This window comes from Xiphophorus hellerii, chromosome 2 (genome assembly GCF_003331165.1).
Source record: "Xiphophorus hellerii strain 12219 chromosome 2, Xiphophorus_hellerii-4.1, whole genome shotgun sequence".
NCBI classification, from domain to species: Eukaryota; Metazoa; Chordata; class Actinopteri; order Cyprinodontiformes; family Poeciliidae; genus Xiphophorus; species Xiphophorus hellerii.
In genome coordinates, this window is record NC_045673.1 from 25,503,696 (window position 1) to 25,528,647 (window position 24,952).

Consider the following 24,952-nt stretch of genomic DNA (forward strand, 5'->3'; position numbering starts at 1 on the left):
AACGGTGGTATGGGTGGGCGAGGATTTACTTTATGTTACTTTATTATTTTTTTGCAAGTGGATTTCCAAATCAAATCCTGCTTTGGCCCAGACTCAACCTCGGCCTGGACCTGTCTGCACTAATTTGCTTTTAAAGGCGGCATGTTTTTCTCTGACCTGCTTTATTCTGAGATTCATATAATAAACACATGCACACAATTTAATTGTATTTCTACCAAAATGTTCTAGTAGTTTCAATCTGTAGACCCTGTGCCTGATGTAAGCTCAACAAAATAAATCAAAGATAGAAATTAAAAACATTACATACAACATTCAACTAAGTTAAAAAAAAAAAAAAAAACGACTCAGTGCAGACAGGACTGATTCTCAAAAAGCTTTTTTTTCCCCCACACTGTTGAGTTTATATTACAATGCTTGTTTTGCTTTAAAAAGAAATATTACAGACTTTTTTTTTTTTTTTAGTTTACACCACAGTTTAGGACACGATTTATCGAAATGTTTTTGTTTGGACGAGATCTACTGATTTAAAATACAAGTTTGTGACAAGATGCCATGTGCAGCTTTTTACATAATATTCCTAAATACCAGAATATGGAAAAGAGTCAATTTCACCTTGTAAGTATTTATTTTCTTTTGATATACAAAATACACGCAGATTACGTTTGTGATAAGGCTGACAGGCAATAATCATCAACGTGTGGAAGCCGTGAATAAAATCTTTCAGAAAAAAATGAAAAGTGAAACGGAAAGCAAAGCAGCTAATGAAGGAACTGACCGCCGAATATCAGCAAAGAGCAAAAGGAAACAAAATCACTCAGGGAGTCAGAAACCACAGTGAAATAACAATAATCTGAATTACTCCTGGTGTTGTTATAAACATTGCATTTGGAAATATTTGAGCGGCTTCAATTCGTTTCTGGTTTAACTCTAAATGGAGAAGTTATAACAAACCTCCCCCTAAAGTTGAGTTTATCACAACAACTATTTGCATCTTTGTGGTATTGAAACAAAGATTAGGGAGGTATTGATCCAACTAAACTGTGCTGTGACAGGAGTTTACTTATACATGATGTGTAGCTACAATAGTACCTTTTACTGACTGCATTAACCTATCATCATGTTATCATGACATGTTTTATCATTTTATGGGATAATTGTCTCGTAAATAGGCGAGAATTGAGGGAAAAGTTGGAAAGAATCGCCTGACTAAATACGTTTTCTAATAGAAACTAAAAACCATTCATGAATATCAATATATTTTTGACCCCTAAAGTAATAAAGTAGTAATAATTAAAAACACCCTCAACTAGAACACTTACTAAAACAAAGAACAAGTGCTCCAGCTTCCGACTGACTGACTGTGCGTCTCTGTGTGTTTTCGTGCAGCAGACGGCGTGTGTTTTAGTTGATCTCGGTTCAAGTTAACGAGCTGCGGTGTAAAAGTGCCGCTGCTCTGTGTGTGCGAGTGCGTGTGTCGCGTGGTGCGCACCGCAGCAGCTGACAGGAGTGCGTTTTCCCGAGGAGCAACAGGTGGATTGGAGCAGTGTGACGAATGAATGGAGGGAGACGGGGGAGGAGGGGAAAAAAAAAACCAAACACCTGTCACATCCTCCCCTGAAACGTTCCCCTCCCTCCACCCCGTCCAGCCAAAGCCAGAGGAGTTGCCTATTTATTTCCCTCCATGGCCTCTTATCCTTTGTCTTAATAACCGTTGAGATCGCTACAGTCTCAGACAGACGAGTGCTTCCGTTATGCTGGAATTTAAAGGTTTCGTTGCTTTAGCATTTTGTGTGAGGGTGGACGTGTTTGTGTGGGTTAAAAACAAAGGAGAAAGGAGTGTAATGGTGTGTGAGCGAGGAGAAAACGGTTCAGCATGTTCGCATCCATCGCCTTGAGCGGGTCCACTCCACAGCAGATGAGTTTTTTCTTTTTTTTTTTTTGTCTCTTTTGTTGTGCTCATCCCACATAGTGATCATTCCTCCCCCTCTTGCACAAGAAAAATGAATAATGCCTCAGATATGAGCCTTGCAGAGAAAAAAGCCTTTCTGCGCCTCCCTCCCTTGCTCGTCTGCAGGCCTGCTGCATGGTTGTCTGCGCATGTTGACGCGGCTTACAGACCCTCTGTTCTTTCTTTTTCTTTTTTTTTTTATTACAACTTTTCCCAAACATATTAGTAGCTAACAGAGGTTTAAAGTCCTAAATACCCAGCTTCTAATTCACTACATCTGTTACTGGCTGTGCAGGATAAGTATTACTACACACTAAAGCTTATAACAAAGTGTTTGTTCGTGTTACAGTGTCTTGTCTTTCTACTCCTTGACTTTTATGACCAAATAAAAGTATTTTGTGGCTCTTTATCTATACATATTAGTTGATATCTAGATTTTATACCTGAAAGACTGAAAGTTTGGGAGTTCCAGGAAGACAGCGGCCGTCCGCTGCTAGAAACTAGATTACTCAGCTAAAGATTTCAGACTTAATGCTCAATCAATAAGACAAACAAACCAGCTGATTGTATGACTGATCTCTATCTGTCCCACATTTCTTCTGTCACTACATTTTCCTTTATGAACATAGAGAGTTGTAAAGATCTTCTGCACAATGTCTTTTAAGGTTATCTTCTTCAAAACCTTTTCGGGTTTTCTAGATATTTCTCTAAAGTTTTACGTTTTAACACCTTCTTAATTGTATTCATGTCCAGTTCTTGTATGTCGACATTTTGCTGAATGTGTGCTTAAAAACTGTAGGACACAAAGTTTGTCTTAAACTGGATAAAATCCTGTCATGAAAAAAAGACCTTTCTGACAATACGGCCAGACGGAAATGCACAGAGGAGTGGCAAAAGCAAATGAGGTGGATTAGCAGTGCTTGCCAACAGCTGATGGTGTCATCCAGCACATGTTACTGTGGAATGTCTTCAGTCAGAAGCCTCCTCAGATTAATTACGAGACTGACTGCTCCTGGTGATCCTCCCTGCCCACAGCATCACTCTCCATGATGGCTCTTTGGAGATGTGTTGATGATATAAGTTACTTAAACGTTTCATTTTTCCTTTCTAATAAATAAAGTAGGTTTGAATTGAACTGAATGAAAAAAAGGCGGTATCAAAGAAAATCGACAAAGAAGTCTAGATCTCTACTTTTTCACTGTTTATTTATGAAGCACATGCCATTAATTCAAACATATTTATTTTATTGTTGCAGTTCTTTCAGAACGGTTTTTGTCGGTTTTCAGGTTAGCAAACCTGACGACCTGTGAGGCCCAGTGCTACGGCTCAGCGTGTTTTTGATCTAAAAAATGCTTAAACTTGACGAGGAATTTGTCTAGTTAACTATGGGTTATTGGAAAACATTATTGACAATACCTAAACACCAACTATAAAGTCTTAGAAAGGCAAACGTAAAAAGAAATACAATTAAAATAAATATCTTTTCTTTTTTTTTTGCACTTCAACCTAATTAAAGTGTCCAATATTTTTGGATCTTTTATCCACGACTTGTCACTTTATTCGACAAAGTTGTTAGCTTGTAGAGACTGGCGGTGGGTTTTCACACCTGACCTCAGTCTCTCTATATTTTCACTTACTGACCGTGCTACGTTGCCATGGTGCTTCAAACCATTTCACTGTTACTGGCGAGTAAAAAACTTAGAATAAATAAACAAACCATGCTTAGAATGGCAGGGTGCAAGTAAAGCCTGGTGGCCTGCCAGGCTTATAATACACCGGGGGAAACCCTGGTATGCGTTATGTGCCGAGGAAGTACCTCTCTAAAGAGTCTCATGTAGACAACTGAGAGAAATTGTAAAAGAAGCCAGAGTCTAAAGAAATACATTTAAAAACACTGTAGCGTGTCCTGATTAGGACAACGCTGGCACCTGGAAGGTGTGGTGTTTGACTCAAGACCTTTCTGTGGTGCTCTAAGTCTTCACCGTCTAAAACATAAAACCCTGTGCTCTGTGTTTAAGCCTCTAAGTTCTTGCTGATGCAGCCCAGCAGGACTCAGTGCCAGAGAACAGCGCACCAAGCAAAATAAACCCGCTGGTTGCCACGAGCTCTCACAGTGACTTTATTGCCATCTCACAGCCTGGTCCCGCACTGTGGCTTTATATCCCAAATATTTCCTGCCCCCTGCATTCCCGGTGTGATTAGTGCAGATTTTGGCCACTTGAGTAGACACACGCACACATGCACTCGCAGGTCTCATGTTGAACAGGAAGTGGCGCAGGCGGGAGCAGCAAAGTCACTGCAAGTAGACAAAGAGAATATTTAGGCCTGATTTTAGTTTTGACTTAAAAGTTTTCACCAGATTAAAAAGACTTTGACAAGCGTCACATGCTGAGAGGTGGGTAGAGTGGCCAAAGTTTTGCCCAAGTAAGGGCAGCACTACTTCAAGAGTATTTTTACTCAAGTAGTACAAAGTAGCTTACTCAAGTAAGAGTGAAGAAGGATTTGATAAAAAACCAAAGCAAAACAAAAAGCTTACTTAAGTCCTGAGTAATCCATCATAAAATCTGATTTAATACTTTAAAATTATGTCATAAAATATACAAAATATAAAATATGAAAGCATTTGCGTGTAAAAAAAAAAAAAAAAAAAAAAAAGCTACTAAAAATGAGTACAAAGTAGCACATTTAGGTAGAAGAAACAGTTTTGAAAAAATTATTAAAATATTAAACTTTGCATAAATTTAATACCTACAGTATGTAACATGAATAAGTTAGGACAGGCTCATCTTTTTCCAGTGACAGTAAATTGTGTTTACTGTGTCTTACTTTTCTCCAACACGCTCAGCAGATAGAAAATAACGTGAGAAAAACAAATCTGGTGCAATAACAAGAAATCTCACTTTAACACAAACTGTAGGCGTGTGTCTGTGTTTCATATATTTTGGTTAAAATCTGTTTGTTCTTTCGTTATTGAAGTTACTTATGTTGAATAAAGTATCCAGAAGTTTCACTTAAGTAAGAATAGCAATAAGTCATAATAACATTACTCAAGTTGAAGTAAAAATTACAGTACAGTAGAACTACTAAAAGTAATTAGTAATGTATCTAGTTCAGGGCTGAAATGATAAGTTGAATTAATCGTGATGAATCTATTATTGTAATAATTTACTAATTGATTAACAATTAAATTTACTGAAAGTACATCATAACATCATACTGAAAACTGTTCAACTCTACATTTAAGATAAATATGTAAACTTGTAATATGTAGATATGTTTTACCCTAAGTGACAGTCAAGTGACAGTTTTAGCTTTACCAAATTCACTAAAAGAATACTATGTTATTGTATTTTTGGCAATAAAACGCTTATTTTCTTATTTCAAAATGGAATTTAATTATTTGTTTGTATGCATCTCATAATGTATCTCTAATATTGTATAGAAAGGCTAAAGTGATTGGTTGAAAAATTCACTAATTATTTTTACTAAAATAACTGTTAGTTGTAGCGGTAATCCAGTTCCTACTCAAAGTTTTGAACTGATGTGTGAAGGCTTCAGACCTGCCCACCTGTCTGGATGCAGCCCAGGTCAAAGGTCAACAGAGGACCAGCTTCCTGTAGAAGCGTTTAGCTGGACAGACATCATGACCCCAGCAGAATGCATCGTGTCGACATGTTAAAGATTGAGTTTGCACCTTAACGTCTTTGTTTAGTGGGTTTTTTTTGTCTATAACATGGAGGTGTTAGTGTGCTTCATTTGGTCAGTGTGTGTGCCGTTGTGTAAGGGGTGAAGGGGACTGGTCCGGTGGTTTCTTGGCCCTCTGACCGCAGCTCCAGCTGGGGGATTATCCCACTGAGCAGGTCAAGTAAAAGGGGGTGGTGGAGGAGGACCAGCCGGAGGAGTGAGGGAAGAAGTGGGAGTGGGTGGTGGTGGGGGGTAGCTGTTTTAAAACATGGCTTAGTTTAATTAACCTCCCGGATGCATTGAGCGAGGCACAGAGCTGCACTCTAATGGTTTATGGCAGCTACAAATCTCACAGTGACCTGCAGTCGCAGGTGCTTTAAAATCAGTTCAGTAAACAATGGAAATGTCGCATTAGGTAATGTTTGCTTTTTTTAAAAAAAAACTTTGTGGTTGTTGTGATTTTTTTTACAGAAGCCGTTAAATCTCGCTGGTTGAGTGGCTCATGATCTTATTTAGGGCTTTGTGAAAAACGCAAAACAAATCGTTGCATAACTCTTGAGTTGTTTCTGTGCAATGTTCAGAAAAGTTGGGTTAGATAAGGACACAGGCAAACTTTTGCTACATTTCTCCAGTGTCTCCTTTTTTTAAATTGTTTTCAGGCCACTGACTGAACTTTTGCACATTGTGTCACATTGTTAACACAAGCTTTTATGTGTTCATTGCAACTTTATCTATTAGAGCATTACAATAAAGGAATGAATAAGGAAAAATTATGCATTGTTTTCCATGTTTTGCAAATTTAGAAAAAAAAGAAAAATGTGTTTTGCATTTGCTTTTAGGCCTCCTGATTCAATACTTTATGGAACCACAGATCTGAAAGTATTTTAGAGTATCTCTGTATCTGCTTTGCACATTAGAGTTACAATTTTGCTCAAATTCTCAGTATAGAAAATATTTCGGTGTCCTCTACCAGAGTACCTTCTTCCACATGTTTACTGTGTCCTTTATGTTGCTTGTGGGATTATTTTGAGTCCAAAAAGGACAGGCTTCAGTCCCTTTTTCTCACCACTTCACAATTATGAACTACCTTATGTTGGTCTGTCACAAAATTCCAGACAAAGTAGCTTAAAATCTGTGATTGCATACGTGAAGGAAAGCATGAATACTTTTGTAAAGAATTGTATATTGATTATAAGATAATAGTTCAATGTTTCTAGCGATACACATTTCCTGGACAGGCTGTGCAATTAATCAGTTAATCTTGTGTGCTGGTGGTTTATGAACAGCTTTTACACTTTTTTTGTGGGCCCAGTTCAGGTAGAATTGCTAAAAAGAAGAATAACTAAAGATGACTGACACCATCACATCAGTGACAATATAATTCAATTCAATTCAATTCAAAAGTACTTTGTTTATCCCAAAGAGAAATTAAATGTTGTTGTAACTCATATATCCAAATATCTTCAAATCCATTCCGTCTGGATGGTGATGTTGTTTATAGGAAGGATCTCCAGTAGCAGTCAGTCTCGCAACGAATCTGAAGAGGCCTCTGACTGAAGACACTGTTGCTGTATGACAGTCTGACATGCTAACAGCTCGATGTCTAGGCAGCAGAAATGGCAATCTGCTGCGAAAACATGGATGACACGAGCTAAGCCACACTGCTAACCCACCTCATTTGCTTTTGCCACTCCTCTTTAAGTGTCTGCCTGGGTTCATGGCTAGAAAGTCGGACAGAGAGGCATTGGAGGTCAAAATGCCATTTAGGTCAAACTGTCTGCTTTTCACAGCCTTCAATACAATCAGACAGATCTGGTTTCTCAGCAGTTCCACAAAAAACTCTGAACACAACTCGAAATTGTCATCTAGGTGATTGTCTATGAACATTTGTCCATCTGTTTGTGTTTGATCTTCATGTCTACATGTGTCTTTGCGCACAAGCTCGGAAATATGGACAGATAACTCCACAACCGATGTTTCTCAGCAGCAGGAAGTGGCTGTGGAAGATCAGTTGTCTAGAGGGAAGCATGATGGACGAGGGTCGGAAAGTGGGGGCAGACTAGGTGAATTCTTTCTCTCTGCCTGTAACACTGACTTGCTGACCAAGTCTCTGCGGTGACGTAATGTTTGCTACTTTGGCTTTTGTTGGCTTAAACGGACACGGCGTTGTCATAGTTTCACTGCGGCAGGAAAATAACCCATGACAAAGACAAACTCTGTTTGCATTGACTCATTAGTCTGACTGTTCTTTCTTCGCTGTGTCCGACCATTGTTCCCATTTGTCTCCTGTGTGCTTGTCGATAGGAAGAGGTGGAGCCGACGTCTGTCTCATTCTCTTCACCCTGAGGTTTAGGAACCGTGTGCACATCTTAAACGAACTCGTGTAGGGAAAACAGGATGGGAATCTGTTGCAAGTGCCCCTTTGTTAGCCTCCTGAGCATTTTTTTCTGAGAATATCAGGGAACCTTGTGGAATACTAGTCTCGAAAGTTACTAAATAAATAATAAAAACACAGGGAGCAATTAAAAAAAGTTATTGGAGAAGGTGAAACAGTAGAGCACGGGGACTCTTTCAGTTCCCCCCACTTGTTCCAGTACCTCTTGTCTTACTTAATGTAATTTATTATTTTTACCACATTGAGATTCAATTCAATTTAAAATACTTCACTGATCCCAAAGGGAAATCAAGTGATACAATACATCAAGTCTCACAGTCTCTGGTGAGTGAGTAATAATTGCCCCTTTGCCATTTTGTATCTTTGCAGTTTTAGTCGTCTTCTGTGGCTCGTTGAGAGTTATCCTTTTAAAAACTGGCCCCCTTCTCTATGCTTTACTTCACAAATACAGGGGCTCTGAACCCTGGGCTACTGATGAACAATTGCTTCCTCAAACCATGGACTTTATTGAGGTTTTTAATTTTACCCAATTACCCTACTTGCGTTTTTCTATGATGCCAGTTCAACGCTGTGAAGTTTACTGGAAATTGCCTCGGCCTTTGCTACCACTTTAACCCTAAAGTTAAATTATTTCTTTTTATTTTCACCATATCCAGGCTCGTCATTGTCGCCATCTTCATCCCACCTCTGGATGTCCTACGGGCAGGCGTGCTTCTTGTTAAAGCCTCTCCCTCCTTTCACCGCCAGCAGCCATCCCAACTGTAACTCTACACCCACTCCTTGCTCCGTGGTCCTCTTCCTGACACCCCACCACGTCTGCGGAGTGGGTGCCAGCTCCCTCCCCGAGGGGTGGGAGCGAGGAGCTGGGAGATGGACTTGACAAACCCCTGGAGAACGACGCCGAGGGCGTGTGGAGCCCCGACATCGAGCAGAGCTTCCAGGAAGCCCTGGCAATTTATCCACCATGTGGCCGTAGGAAGATAATCCTCTCTGATGAGGGCAAGATGTACGGTACGCCCATCTCTATTGTCATCATCCCTTGTTTCTTTCACTCTTTTTACACGGAAATGACAAAAATGACATTAAGGGACAATTATACATCTCTAGCAAATCAGGAAGTACTTGATTTAAATGTCCTTCAGTAGTTTAAGATGTAAGAGTCTATCAAACAAATACACTTACCTGTTTGTGTAGCCATTTAAATAACAAAAGTACATTTTCCACAAGAATAGCTGAACACTTGAGTAATCATGTGTTCATCTCATACTTATACATCCTCCTTTAAGGACACATCAGTTTGCTACAAGTGCCTCTCAGTAACTTTGATGACAATCATCACAGTTTGTGTGGACGAAAACAAAAATCCTCTGCCAAATACTTTTTAATATGAAATGTGGTCAAACTGGTCTCACTGATTGTTTCATATTCTGTTTTTTACATACGAAAATCTCTCCTTATGTTCATGAGTCACATCCCTCATGTTTCCTGTGCAGCTGTTGAGCTCAAGTTCCTACAATCCTCATTTTGATGGTTTGATATGTCACTCCTTCCTAGGTTTAGCATTGCAACTTTTGCAAGACTGGAACGAGATTTTAGCCGTTTTTTTGGGGTGGGGGAACCTGAGTCCAAATTTTCATTCTTTTTCTTGTTGACAAATTTATTAAAATTAGAAGTGGGGAGTGTAGCCATATTTTTGGAAAAACCAAGCATCCCATCTTTTTATTTTGTTTTGTTTTCACAAATAGATCAGAGGTTTCACAATTTGTGTTTCACTGAATCTATAACCACTGTAAAATAATCCAGTCCAATCTTGAGTGATTCAAATATATTGATTTGTAATCCTTAAAGATTTCTTGAAGAGGTACTACTCAGTGTAGCCTTGTCCTGTTTAGATTTGATTAACGAAAGCATGTACAGTTTTGAACTAGAGATGATTAAGTGTAGTGCACACTCATGAAAAATTGTGAAATATTTTCTTAGCTTAGCAGTGACTGGAAGCTACAGAGTAGATGCTAAAGATAGCGCTGCTACTTGCTATTAGTCGTTGGTGACACTACTCTCAGTGCTTAAAATCAATTGTAACATGTCCATCCCTCTGTCACGTCTGTGTTTTTGTACAGAATACCCATAATGGTGCCAGATAAAGGGTTTCCAAGCAGAGAAGACTTCTTCAACGCTTTTATAACATTGTAACGTTTGCGGTAGAGTATTGTTTGCTAGCCAAATGAAAGTCTGTTTTAGTTGACTGTCAACAAAACAAGGCAACTTGAGAACTACTTTCTTTCTTACTTAAAAAAGTTTTCAAAATAGATACAACAGAGGATGAAGCCTAAAGGACTTACTTTCACATGCAGGGTTCATAATAATAGCTTTCACTTACTTCACAAGACAAGGCCACGTCCCAACAAGTCTTTGATAAAACTTTGCAAAAGAGTGTTCACTTACATGTTTATTAACATAGTAAGATTTAGTAGCCCTTAGAGTTTAATCTTCTATCAGAAATATTTATTGTTAGATAATTACCAAACTAACTTTGTCAAACCCTAATACTCAACTGACTGTGAATTTACTGCAAATAGTCTTTTAGATTTTGGGTTTTTTTCTTTCATTTCTTAATAATTTCAGGTTTTCATGACCACAACGGTTCCTAAGACATTCTCAGAGTGATGTCAATGCCAGGCATGTGCTGGTGAGGTTGCTGCAGAACTTTGCTGAAAGATGTTTGGTGACAGATGGTTTGGCCGAAGAGAGCCCTTCTGCCCGGCCGTTTGATAATGGATCTGCTTGGTGGAAAACTGGGTGGACGCAGGCGGTGGCGCTTTCAGACAGTGTCTGTCATCGCCTTGTTTTGTCACTGTGCCAGACAGCTCCTTTAGCTCTTAGCTTAGCCTAGCCTAGCGTAGCTGTTGATTGAGGTCACAGCCATTCCCTGATCAACACTTAAACCCTTATAAAGCCTTCAATAATAGTTGGTGGGGGAGGCGAAAGGAAGGAGGGGCAGGTGTCTTACTCTTGGTCACGGGGATTCGGTGGGGCGGTGCGTGTTGGGCGACGTTGTTGGGGTTTTGACAAGGAAGGTATTGAGGTACCCCTTCCTCTCTGTGGGGGTCAGGGGCAGGTGATGTGCACCCAGGAGCATGATGGCTTGTCAGGAATGGCATGTGTGCATGGAAGCACGGGGGTTCAAGGGAACTTGGCTGTAACCCTAAACCAGAATAGATGTTTACCCTTTGAGTGCCTTTAGGGGAGGATGAGGAGTGAACGAATAAACACCAAGGTGGCCAGTGATGTTTTGCAGAGCCTCAGAGCATGCTAGAGCTCTCTCACACCTGTCCCCAAGTTGCAGAAGGGGAGAATTGAAATTTGTGTGTTCTGTTGCACTCTTTTGTTCAGGACGTCCTTGATTCACTTCCACCATGTGTCTTTGTCTCAGGCAGTTCTCTTTGTCCTTCATGAGAAACGTCTTCTCTCTGTCAGTACGTCTGTTGGTTGGTCCGCCTCTCAGTTCGCCTCCAGCTGCTCCCTGAGTTCAACCTGACAGCCTTGTGACAAATCCAGATTTATGACTTGAGAAAAAGACAAGACCGAGGCCGTGCTTGGCCTGCTTTGCCCCCGTTGCCCTCAAACAGCCATGCAGGGCCTTCCTTTTCAGTCCACTCAGCCCCTGGAGCTCTTGCTCTTATCGCCATCCCTTCCCTGCTGTCACTTTTGGTCAACAGCTCAAGTCATTCAGGCTACCACAATCGACGCAAAGCCTCTTTGGAGGTCTTTATTGTTGTTAATGTTGTTAAAGTGCTGATGGGTGGTATTAAATCAGGTGCCCAAACCAAATATCTGCTAAGAATATCTTGAAAGGCATTCCTGAAATTGCTAAGAGATGACATGGTGGTTTTAGAAATGTCATTGAGTCTTCTTGCACAGTCTAAATGTGGATTCATAGACAAAACAAACCAAGAGATGTGTCTGTCGACTTGAGAGCAGCATACTCTGAATTTAAGGCTAAATTCCATCAGGAGACACGAACGCCATTCCTTCCTAACCTACATGATGCTGAGTCTCAAACCAAAACAATGTGTTTAGCTCACATTGTGCCTTGAAAAAATCTGAGCTAAATTTAATGCTTTAGTCCACATTCTGCATGAACGCTCCACATTTTTACGCAGAATACTCTGGGTTTTGCTCAACAGACCTTTTAGCTTGCCTATTAGGAAGGGTGTCACGGATATTGTGGCGCTTGTGTGGACCAGTAGTAATTCGACATGCATCTGCCAAGAAAAACATTTCCTGCCTTGTGCTGCTCCGGGCCAGAGAGACGTGTTGTGGTGAAAGGGTTTCATGCTGCAGTGGTGGAGGAAAAGTCCCAAACTTATGCCCATGTGTTGACAGCTCCATGCAGAAGAATGTAGCCCTGGAAATATAATTATCCTCTCTGTTCATTTGCTGTCATATATCTGCCAGTTTGATTTGTGAGTCACTTTTGCAATTGTAATTATTTTATTTTATGCCTATTTAATATGTTTTTTGATTTAGCTGCATTTGCTCTTGCCTCACACCACGTTTTTTTGTGCAGCTGTCTGGTTTTGTCTCTCTGGATTTCTAAATGACTGTATGACAAATGTTTTTCTCACATTTTAATGTATCTGACTTTCTGGAGGGGAGGGGGAGTAGAACGGCGGTGTTAGAAGAGTAAATAGAGCTCCATTTTGTAAGAAAAACATAAAATGTTTTTATTGACAACGTAATGAATTATTCTCTCGCTGAGGTTTGGTTGGGAAACATTTCATCCTGTTGACGATTTTAGTCGCGAAAGACTAATAAGCCATCCTTATTAAGAATATGATGAAACGGTCAGCGGAAAACAACAATGATTCTGCACTCAGGTTCAAAGTTTGGCAGTAAATTGAGAGATTCTCCAGTCACTTTGACCCATGAAGCTTCTAGGGATGCTTGGAAAAAGACACTTCTAGAAAACACAGGACTGTAAAGATGTGTGAGTTTGAGCTGTTGAAAAGGCCACAGATGCTCAATTGAATGAAGGTCTGTACTTTGACTGGGCCACACGCATGCTTTGATGTGAACACTGTATCTTTAGTGTTCTTGTTCTAAAGGAGGACGGATCTCCAGCCTCAAAGGGTTTTATCTCCCTCCATCAGTGATCCCATCAAATCTGTCCAGCTTCCTTGTTCCTCCTGACGAAAATCATTCCCTCAACATAATTCTGCCACCACCATGTACCAGAGTGGATATGGTCTGTTCCTGGTGATGTGCAGCGTTTGCTTTGTATCATACATCACGTTTTCTCATTTGGCCAAACCAGTTAATTTTTGTTGTCACCCAGCCAGGCTTCTTCTTTCACAACTTTGCTCATTGAAAAGTTTAAATGGCACTTTTATTTGTCTTTCTCCTTCCCACTGTAGATTAAGAAGGCCAATAAATTTCCAGTCAATAGGTACTCCCACCTGAGCCATGGATCTCCGTTGCTCATCCAGAGTTACCGCAGGCCTCTTGGCTGCTTCTGCATCTAATGCTCTCCTTGCCAAGATCTGACAATTTAGTTGGACCGGATTGTATTGGTATATTCATTATTGTGCCATTTACTGCTTACTAATTACTGGTACATTACTTTTGAAGCCGTTTGGTTAAACTGATTTTTATTGTTGGAATAATAGTTTAAAGGGGGCTGAATAATTTTTACTTTTCAGATTTTTATTTGTAAGAAAGTTTAAGACCATGTGTAAGTTTCTGTCCACTTTACAGTTATGTGCCAGTTTGTGTTGGTCTATTGCATAAGACTCCAACAAAACGAAAGTATGTTGTTGATAAGTATTAAAAGAAAGAAACTGAACGGTATTTTTGCAGTGCACTTTATGTGTGTCACTGCATCGAGTGCAATATACTTTGTCAAATGTAAGTTAGACCTTTTATTTTGCAGTGGCACCGATATCAATATCGGTATTATTAATATTATTATTATTATTATTATTTTCTGACAATGCTACAAATTAATACTGCTGTTATGGCTGATAACCAATATTTGCCAATATTATATGTAAACACCATGAAAAAATGACCACACTCTGGACGTTACTTCTCTGATTAAGTTAAATTCGCCTTTGGTTTCTGTCATCTTCTCAGAAGTATTATTATGACTGAAATTAGTGCATCACATCATATTTAGATATTGAGAATGCTTAATTCCCCCCCCTAAAATTCTTACCTTGAAAAACTTCTCTATCTCCCCTTTCATATGAACCGTTTTTTCTCAATTAAATGTCTGTATAAGATTAGAGTTAGGAAAAAATGCTTTGGATTAACTTTGTTACAAGTTAGAGAACATGAATCCGCTCAGGTTATTCTGGACTAATATAAAATTGACATGTTGTTGGAATTGGAGTTTGATATAGGCCTTTACACATCTCTTAATAGCAGCTAGACTCTACTGGAGAACAAATGACAACCAACCTAGAGATTCCTCATGCCTGCATTTGATCTGTGTTTTCTTAAGATGAAGCAGTGGGACACAAACACCATGGACAGAAAATGTTTTTCAGATACAGTTATAGCTACTATTCCCCATTATTTCAATAGTAATTTATTTTATTCTTATTATCGTATTGCACATTGCTTTTCTGTTGCACAGACATGAAGTCATACAACCCCCTTCCCCCCCGCAAAAAACACAGAACAATGTTGTAGCAGCAAATTCAGGAGCCAAGGTGAGCCAGTGAGTAAACAGGAATGTCAGGAATGCATTGAAGAAACTCTTAAGTCAGAGGGAGACTTAAGAGTCAGAGAAATCAGACCAGGTCAGTGAAGGTCAGAGCCTGACTGGGGGAGAGCAGATATATGAGCAGCCAGGCCCAGAGGCAGACTTTGGAAAATACTCAGTAGAACCTCATACACCTCTGTTTGACCTCCATCAACAATGTTGAGGACAGGGACACAAATGTAACAAATTTTTGGTGGTTTGTTTCTTGTTTGGACAAAATTCTCTCCAAATACTCGGGTTTTCCTTTAAAGATTAGTTTTTGATATTAGGTTGGGCTGTCCAATATCTGGGATATCAAATGCTGTGGTTGGATAAAACAAAGGGACAGGACAGGAGCGCCACATAGTGGGGGAAAGTTAGGACAATTCCAAGGGCCCTTGACCGACAGGGAAGCCCCCCCACAAAAAAAATGGCGCTCTGTCAATTGTTGTTATTGTGTTTTTTAAAATTGTGTTTAGCAGTAAAAATTAAATGTTACCACTCCCAGATCAAAAAGCACACATCTATATTTTCACTGAACCCTCCTGGATCTGCATGAAATGGATCGTTCCTGCTTGACAGTGATGTTTTCAGCAGCAGTCAGAACAAGACAAGAACGACTGTGGTTGTTACTACGCTGCCTAGAAAATAATAAAGTCAGGTTTTTAAACAATAGAGAGATAAGAGAGAGAAAAAGACAAGAGTTTGAATTTGTAGCACAGTTTTTCTCCAAGAGAGGTGGGTAGACTGTGTGAAATTATTAACCATTTAGCATAGTTAGCTTAGCTACAGACTATGGTTTGCCTCCATTTCACGAACATTTAATGAATTAAGGAAAAGAAATACCAAGATATTCATATATTTAACTTGCCCTATACCTTTTACCACTTAACAACAGATGAGTCAGTCAGCAGCAGCTCTAACCCCTGATACCAGCATAACCTTTAACCCCTGTCCCAGCGAAAAAGGTGAGCAACACTGTGTCCAATGACAACCTAGTTAGCATCATTCCAGGGAGTCTATAGAGATTTCTCTGTGTCTTTGCTCTTTTTACAATTACACAACAATAACAATATATTTGTTGCTGACAGAAATTCAAACAATCTTTATCCACCTTATTCCTAGCCCCCATGAGGCTCCGAAAGGGCAGACACTTTCCAGCGGCAAGTTGCTCTCTATAAGAGGTTAATGTGCTATTAGGTTCGGTTCTAGTCCAGTGGGGAGATTCTCCGTATTACGGTCTGAAGCGCAGCAGCTGCGGTCATTTCTCCGCTGATTTGCAGCGACACTCAGCAATATGGAGAACCTCGAGGTTCTGATTGTGATGGACTAAATGAACCCTTTTTTTTGTCTTATAAAAAATGTTCCTGGCCCAAACATCATGATAAAGACTCAGATCATGAACTTTATTATTTTTTAAATACAAACAAAACTTAAAATTTACATCACACCAAGCTAATATTATGTAGTTCTGGTGTTTTACGCTGTCGAAAATAGTAGTTCAATAGTAGTTCAGGGGGGAAGTGGAGGAGATTGTTTTCACAGATTATCTGTCTCATAGCAAACTGTCACAACATGGTGCCAGCTTTAACAAATATGGAGAAAACAATTTTTTTTAGTAAAGTTATATACTGCAGCTTGAATAAAATGCAACTACATAGCATTTTTCGAGAAGTCTGGATTGTTTTATGTATATTTTGCACATTGTGACTGTGGGGAGAGACATTTCAGTAAGCTAAAACTAATTATAAAAAAAATTAAGCAACCTATTTGCTGTATTGTATGCAGACTGTTGTATGTAAAATTCATTAGCAGTGAACATTGTGCTAATATCAGTTTTGAAGCAAAGAAAACAAGGCAGTTGCAAGCTTTTAAAATTGTGACGCTTTATATGGGTCAGATAAACTCAAGAAACTGTAACAGTAGTTGCGCATAAATTTTTTGTCAGGGGCCCAAGATTCCTGGCAGGGCCCCTGAGACCAGACACTGATCGACAGTATTGATCATGATAATTGTCCTCCATTAAGTTACTAAAACTCACTGAGCTTTTCATTTATTTTGTAACAATCATAAAATTAATTGTTTTTTTTAAGGTTTTATATGAGCGGCCAAAGCAAAATGAAACATTTCTGTGGAGAGGATGGAAAATTATACATATTTTATTCAAAATAAAACAATAAAAAGTGTAACTCTCATGAGTGTAAAGCCCGTAGAATCACTTTTAATTTGTTAAAGTTGTGGTTGTGGGGCAACAAAGAAAACACCGTTTACACCATTCCTCTCTGTTCTCATTGAGTACATTTATTTTTTCAGAGTAAGCATCAGATTTTACCTAAGCAGTTATAGCATTGTTTAGCTGCTTTACCATGAGACAGTGGTGCACACCATCTCTTTTTTATCACATCGTGATGAGACTATTAGAAATGTCTCATTCGTTAGCTCTTCTCGGTTGAAAGGACATGAAAATAACTTTGAACTCAGGAAAACCTGGACTTTTCATGGGCCCCCAAGAAATTTTTACAGAATCATATTCCCCCTCCAGGAATTTCCGTGACTCTGGGCGGCGCAATAAACAACATCAAGCTGTGGAGCGATTTGTAACGGTAGAACTTTCCTACAGCTTTGGCGGGAGCGACTTCTGTGTCTGTGCTACCCGATTTGGATATCATGATCTCATCGTTGTGTGACTGAGTCGCCTCTCTGATCTCATGGGTGTGTTGGAGGGTATTTTTGAAGAGTCAAGCACTCACACTAGGAGTGGTAGGGCATCTGATACGAGTGCATCAGGCAAAGCGTCTTTGACTTCCCAAGTTGTTTAATGCTTGAAATGTGAACCTGACCACTTTGGAAAGGCATACTGTCTCACTGATGAAAGCAGTTTGTCCTTTGCTCAGTTGGTGGTGGAATATTTTTTAAAAATCATTCATGGTAACGTTTGAAAATGGTTCCAGCTTTGGTTCCTTATACTAATTTGTAAAATATTTTTGGCAGGTCAGTCAAGTGGAACAGTAAGCTCACTTCAGGAATGTGTTTTTAAATCCACAAAATAAGATAGGAGGTTTTTAAAATATTTGTTCCCCCTTTTTTTTTTACTTGGTTTATTCACCAACGGAGACTTGAAGCTCCTGTCGCTGCTGCTTTGAAAAGTCCAGTTGCACAGACATTGCGCAAGTGATGTCTGTGCAACTTGAGCAATGTACAGAAAATGTCTTCTGTACATTAATTTGAGGTCAGGTACTGTTAGCAGTTTTGACAAATGTTCTCTTTTCTGCTTTTTAAGACTTTTGTTGTCAGGAAATGTGCAACACTTTCTTAATCCCTGAGCAATTAAAGAAATATGTATATATGGGCTCAAACAATCATTTGAGAAACGTTCACCCCCTGATAAACACCGAACGGTTACGTTACGTCCCTGAAAAGAAAATAAGATCAGAACAGAAAGAATACAGCAACTGGAGCAGGAATGTGTCAGAAACTGTCTATGTGGGGCTCAGCCTTTAAGATTTCCCTTTAGTCCACAAAAGCTTCACACAAAAGCAATTTCTTTGGAAATGTGACTGTATAATACTTTGGGGCCTGATTTAGTAACAGATTGCGCAATTTTTGTACCAGCTAAATGGAGGCCAACCGTACTAGAGCGATTCAACCATTGGTGCAAATTAGATTCCTTAAGAAATTCAATATTATTCAGTTGCTTGCTCGTCTCCAACACCTAAAATACCAATGGCACAATCAAACTCAATGTACAGCAGCGAATCAAGAGCACAGAGTTCAAATATTTTGACTCACTGGTTTCCTCAGACGTAGACACGGCGTCTGCTCATGCACGAGCCAAAGTGGTGTGGCTTGAATTGCAACAGTTCACAATAGGCCAAAATCTTCAAGACCATTACAACTTTAACTCTATTGAAAATCTCTGATGAGATCTGCAAAAGGCAGTCGAAACGGCACAGAAAACCAGGAACGTCAACGAACTGGCAGCCTCAGAAGTTGGTGACTAGTTATGAATCAGCAGAAATGTGCTCTGCTAAGTACTAAACATGTTAGTCCTGAAGAGTTTGAATCATTTTGAGGTTGTAGTACTCATTAGAAGGGGCATATTGTGCTAAGTCGAGAGAAACCAATTGCAATATCACTTACGCTGAGCTTTTTAAATAGTGTCTGTCGTCTAGTTTGTATCCTTCCCAATAAACCCAATTTGCAGACATTGGATCACTTTAGGTGCCACTGTAATTCACAAAGGCCTTCAAAAACAGAGAACTGCACCAAAAAATAGTCTTACAAATTTGCAGCTGTCCTTTGTACCTCGTCTGTCACATTTTATTTTATTTTTTTACAGAGCACCTAAAATAAATGAATTCAAATCGTCAAAGAATTCTTCAAAGATTATAATAATGATAATATAATAATAATATAATGACGATGCAATCGAGGTTCTCTGCCACTCACTATAAATCGACTTAGGGTTAACTTAGGAACTACTTCATTTTTATTTTCAGAAAAACACAGAGTGCCAAGGTTAAAGCAGTGACCTTGAGATCTTGATCTTACGATAACAGCATAGACAGATGCAGCGACTTGATAGTGCTTCGCTGGACAGGCCTCACTTTGACATGAAATATTGTGGCATTTTAATATCACAAGGTCATGCGCCAGGTTCAGGTTCCGCTGTTTATGATTACATATTATTCCAACAGACAGCGGCTTACAATCTGTGGCTAATGCACATCACTGAATGTAGTTAGCTGTAATACTATGTAAATAGCATGTCGCCTCATTGTGCAGAAAGATTTGGGCAGACTGATGCAAACAAGGTGCGCAAAGTCCCAACTTTTAGAAAGCAAAAAAAAAAAAATGTTTACATTTTTTTCATGTTAAAAATACAAAATTCAAGCAGAAAGCTTGACAATATGTCACGTAAAACACAGAATTGTGATTTCTACCTCATTTTCAGTGGGTACGTTAAGCAGAAAAACCTGTGTGTTTCACAGGAATAGAGTTTTATGCTGCCTCTTCACTGCAGCACACAAAGAGAGTTACCAGTTTTCTTCAATGTAAACACAAGACTACTTTCTATGTGGAAATTTCTCCCTGAGTTGTTTGGGTTCACATGCGCACCAGGGAGAAATGTCGCTCTGCATTCTGTCCAAAAATCTGATCACTTTTATTGGTTGACAAAATGCCTGATGGGGTCTAGAGCGGGCGTCTGGTTTCCTCTGATTACTGTGCGGGAAGTGGGAAGTGTAAGGTCTGACCGAAGCGTTAGTATGTCGGAGAAAATGTGAAATCCTTCCCAAAGTGCGTGACGTGACTCTCCCATGTGTTAACTCGTGGCGATGTGGTGCCAAGTGAGAAACGAACGTGTTTAGGAGGTGACGCAAACGCTTGTGAGACCTTTTCTTCGTTCTGGACTTATTTAACTCGATCAGGTGTGTTTAATTATTGTCATTATGAAAGACTCTCTCCAACAGATTTGTGGAAGATTTATGATTGACTACAGTAAAAGGGGATATTCTATAAACAAAGAAACACAAACCAGTTGCTTCACCGTGCTGGGCCTCCCGTCCCTGGCCTCTGTCCTGTCTGTCCCGAGTCCCGTCTGAGGATCGCATGGTCCCGGCCTCCACCTGCTCCGCCAGTGTGACCTGTCTGTCAGCAGCACACAGCCACACACTCACTGCAGAGATATGAGCTGAGCAAAGGCTCCGGGGGCCACTCTGAGACTGATGCAAGCCCTCACACACAAGACTGTATACTTAGTGATAAACTAACACGATACACTTACACTTAAAGCGTCCGGTGCTGACACACTCGACAGCCACGACGCTTTTCTGCGTGTGTGTTTGCACAATGATCCGTACATGCATGGTGCATTGCAAAAGTATTCATGCTTCTCGATTTCTTACAAATTTTTTTTGTGGTTTGAGAAGTTGTCATAATTCATTTTTGTCAGATTGGATACATTTTTCTGCAGCATTTATACCCCTTAAATTTTATGTTGTCCCCCATTTTATCTTGTGACCAATTTTGTTGGATTTGATGTGATGTGCCAGTACGGAGCATAAAACAATCATCAAATATTAGAAAAAAAATGTTAGACGGTTTTCAAATACATTTCCAAGTAGAAATAACCACTCGTAGAAAGTGTGGCGTGGATTAGTATGCCAAAAGAAAATACCCCTGCACATCGCCATTATGAAACACGGTGGAGGCGTTTCATGCTGTGGGTTTGCTTTTCTGCGGTACTGATAGCTGCACATAACCTATGGTAATATTGATGGAGCTGAAAAAAGAGCAATAATGAAAGGAAAATTGATTTTGCTCATAGGATGTTCACCTTTCAGCAGGACAACACTAAACAGACTATTATTGTTTAATGCTATGTTTAATGTGCTTAAATTAACAATGCTTAAGAACATTATGTATTAGACATCAAAGTCCTTATGTCAATTGAAGGAGAATTTGTGGCAAGTCTGGGAAAAAATGTCAAGCAAAGCGTCTACAAAGTATTAACTCAGGGAGGCTGGATGGAAATGCACACCACAATTTAGGAGTTTCATTTGTTAAAAAGAGATCGACAGCCATGTCCTCTCTATCACATAAAGGTCTCAGTAAAGTACACTGAACTTTGTGGTTGAAATGTGTAAAAGTTCAATGGGTATGAATACTTTACGCAAGGCAGTGTGTAACTTTACACGAGGAAACACTGTCTTATTATACACATGCAGAAGTGTGATCAGGCATGCATTTAGTCTATTCTATTGTACTATTTCTATAAATATGTGCACAGAAATAAGCTGCATGTGCAGCACATCGGATTTTGCTAGAGACTGTCATCTAGCTAATAATGAGTTAAGATTTTCCTTCATGTTCTTTATTTATTCTCTTCATTTTAGCACCTTATTATTATTTATTTATTTTAACATTTAGTTTAAGGTTTAAAATACAAATTTAATGGAAAGTGGAAGCCGAGTCCACAGCTGAAATGTTGCATCTGTTTAGGGAAAAACTTTTCTGTTGTTTCGGCAGGGCGGAACGAGTTGATAGCGAGGTACATCAAACTTCGCACGGGGAAGACACGGACCAGGAAGCAGGTGAGTTTCTCTCCCAGTGCCATTTGCTGCCGCCTGCTATTTTTGAACGGCTGCAGAAAATCCTGTTGAGTGATGCACCGACACCCTGTGGAGCCCCCACCCCGCAACGCCCCACCACCCACCTCCTGGCCGGAGAGCCAGAGATGATGATTGATTTAGGGCCGGGGCCCAATGCACAGATGCTATAGGATCATGTGTCGGTGTTGTTTCTTCAGCACCTCGTGGATCTGGTGCTTGTTAGACGGGAAGAAGAAGCTGGGGAATACTGTGATTTAGATGGAGGAGGGAAGCGGGAAGGCAAGGAATTTGGAACGTTGTCTTACTTTGAGAATTATTGATATGGAAGAACTGACTTATGGGACGGTGATTGATGCATTACAAAGTCATCTGACCACGTTAGACTGGGAATGAATGCAGATGAGAAGCCAGGAAGGGTCAGAAAAGGATTCAAACTAGATAATAAACCTGATGAGTGTGTAGAGGGACACCTACTGGTTTATAACCAGTTAAAGGTCTGTCTGCATGCTTATTATACACCTTCATTATGAACCTTCATTTCACCAGGCAAAAGCATTATTTACAATAATAACATTTTTATTCTTCAATTATATTGTAAAAAATAATATTTACCTTTGGAACACATAGCTCCTCTTTCCTGATTTTAATCCACTTTAATTTTAAGAACAAGTGTTTTGTTTTTTTTTTCAGATTGAGACTCTTTGTGCGCTTTGTGTATTTTAGGGAATGAGCTGCGTAATTCTTGAGAAAGTGTGAAATATTTACATTTTGAGTGAGTCCAGATCATAATTCTGTTAGATTTTTGACATGTTTTGAACCAAAGCAAAAATTGAAACTAGAGTGATGTCGTTAATGACTTTGTGGAGCATTTCTGATTAGCGAACTGTAAAATATTAGAAAAACAATTTAAATATTTTTTAAATGTCATTAATAATTAGACAAGGTGACGTCACATTGTGTGTCTTTGAGAAGAAATGCTATTATTAAGGAGTCTCTTACTATTATTTTAAAACAAAGAGAAAATAATTTGTTAATGTAATAAACTAAATGAGTCCAGTTAGTACAGCTTAGCTGCACTAAGTGTATATTCTAGGTCCTAGATCAAAGTCTAGTTCTTTGTTGTAGAAGCCAGAAGGGTATTTTGCAGAATCTTATGTTGAAAAAGTCAGGCGAATAAGGAAAATAGCTAAATTACATCTCCTTTGCAGATAACTTCTACACCAAAGAGTGTTGTGGTAGCACTTTGTTGAAATCTGTTCACTAATTGAAAAACGACTAGCCAGTCCTGACTGTATTAGTCCAATTCTGGTCTCTGTGCATCTTTAATTTTAATTTAATGTTAATTCCCTTCGTGTGAAGTTCTGCTTCACTTTGTGCTGTCTGTTGTTGTCTTTGTCTTCCAGGTATCCAGTCACATCCAGGTTCTCGCCCGACGGAAGGCCAGGGAGATCCAGGTGAAGCTCAAGGTACGCTACGTGAGTCAATTTTTATTTGCTTTTCATCTATTTTTCCACTTTAATAGCTCAAAGTTATTAGAAAACACGTTTTCCCTCTCCAGGTTTTACCCTTGGTAATAAACGTTTTCCTCTACGGTTTACCAAGAGCTCACACATCCCTGCCTCTTCAGTACTTTCTCAGTTTGCATTACTCATCCACATACACTTGCATGCTCACAGTCACAACAGGCATCGCGCCTCTCCTTCACCTTGGACGCCCGCCACCAGGGCTCAGCTGGCAGGGCTCTGCACCAGTCACAGGGTTGGCCCCAGCGGCCGGTCTTTTTAAATACGCCTTTAGTGTAACTGAGATCCCCGCCACATGTAACCCCCATATTTCAGCTATGCCCTTCTGTTTGCCAATTCTGGGAACAAGAATGCACCGTGTGGCCTTGCCCATTTGGGCAGGGTGGCAGGCGCTTTGCAGCCCACTGCAGTTCGGAAACTGCTGAAGGGGGAGATTTGAAAACTCAAAACATTTTGTCTCCAGCTTGTCCGTTGTCCTTAATGTTTGTGAGGATAAGAGTATTTTATGTTTTCGGTGCCAGTACCAACACATCATCCTGATGCCTGCCTTGACTTCCAGTACGACCTCTAACAGAAGCTAGTTGTCATCGCTGGCTTGCTCCTGCCAAAGCAATAAACTTAACTCTTGACCCAAAGGCCCTCCACGGTAATATTACCTTCTGTCCAGCTCTTCGCCTGGCAGGAACTCACAGATGATGCAAGGTGGCCTCAGCCTCTCATTTTCCTTTTTAGGGCAGTGCTTATGTTAGAAAGAGGACTGCTGTTTACTCAATGTTAGGCTGATGAGAGCTGTTCTCTAGTCTGTTTATCTTATGCTGAACTGTTTGTCCATCTCTATAGGACCAGGCTGCCAAAGACAAAGCCCTCCAGAGCATGGCCACCATGTCCTCTGCTCAGATCATCTCACCCACAGCCTTCCAGAACAAGATGGCTCTTCAGGGTCTCTCGAGGCCAGCTTATCCTACTGCTGGTGGAGTAAGTCTTGAATCACACAGAGAAGTTCGATTTATTTATTTATTTTTGGACATTAAATAAATTCATTTTAGTTTCTGAGGTATTTTGAATAAATGTTTTTATCCAGATGACACTTCCTATCTTGAGAGATTTTCAGATTTATTTTATTTTTTTAATGCAAACATGCTTGTGTTGGAATTTGTGTGGACTATGTTTTAGAATTTTTTTTTTTTAACAACGCAAAGGTGTGCATCCTTTGGATATTTCTACATTTTGTCACAATACATGCTGCAGTGTACTTTATTGTGGCTTACCAACAAACCAACTTAACCTTTCCGGCGACGATCCAGCCAAATTTGAAGTACCGTAATACTGCCACACTTTGTGCTGTCTGAAAAATTCCAGCGGTTTCTGAAAGGGGAGACGTTGCGTTTTCCAGCTAATATTGGGTTATTACGGTAATTTCACTCCCGTTGTAGCAGAGAGTGAAATTAATCCAGTGCTTCTCAGTTCCAGTCCTCAGGCCCCCCTGCTCGGCACGTTTTAGATGTGCCTCTATTCCAGAACAGCTGATTCAAATAATTGCAT

General features: G+C 39.8%; 1 protein-coding gene across 2 annotated transcripts in view; it reads left to right on the forward strand.

The window, feature by feature from the left end:
• tead4 (TEA domain transcription factor 4) overlaps positions 1-24,952 on the forward strand; it is a 40,193-nt gene that overhangs the window by 1,897 nt on the left and 13,344 nt on the right. The window contains exons 2-5 of one of the 2 annotated variants that reach the window (XM_032548675.1): positions 8,684-9,038; positions 21,805-21,869; positions 23,291-23,353; positions 24,251-24,385. In XM_032548675.1, the coding sequence (XP_032404566.1) occupies positions 9,032-9,038; positions 21,805-21,869; positions 23,291-23,353; positions 24,251-24,385 (270 nt within the window). In that variant the 5' untranslated portion in view covers positions 8,684-9,031. Of the gene's footprint in view, positions 1-8,683; positions 9,039-21,804; positions 21,870-23,290; positions 23,363-24,250; positions 24,386-24,952 lie in introns of both variants that reach the window. The other variant, XM_032548666.1, reaches the window with a different exon arrangement.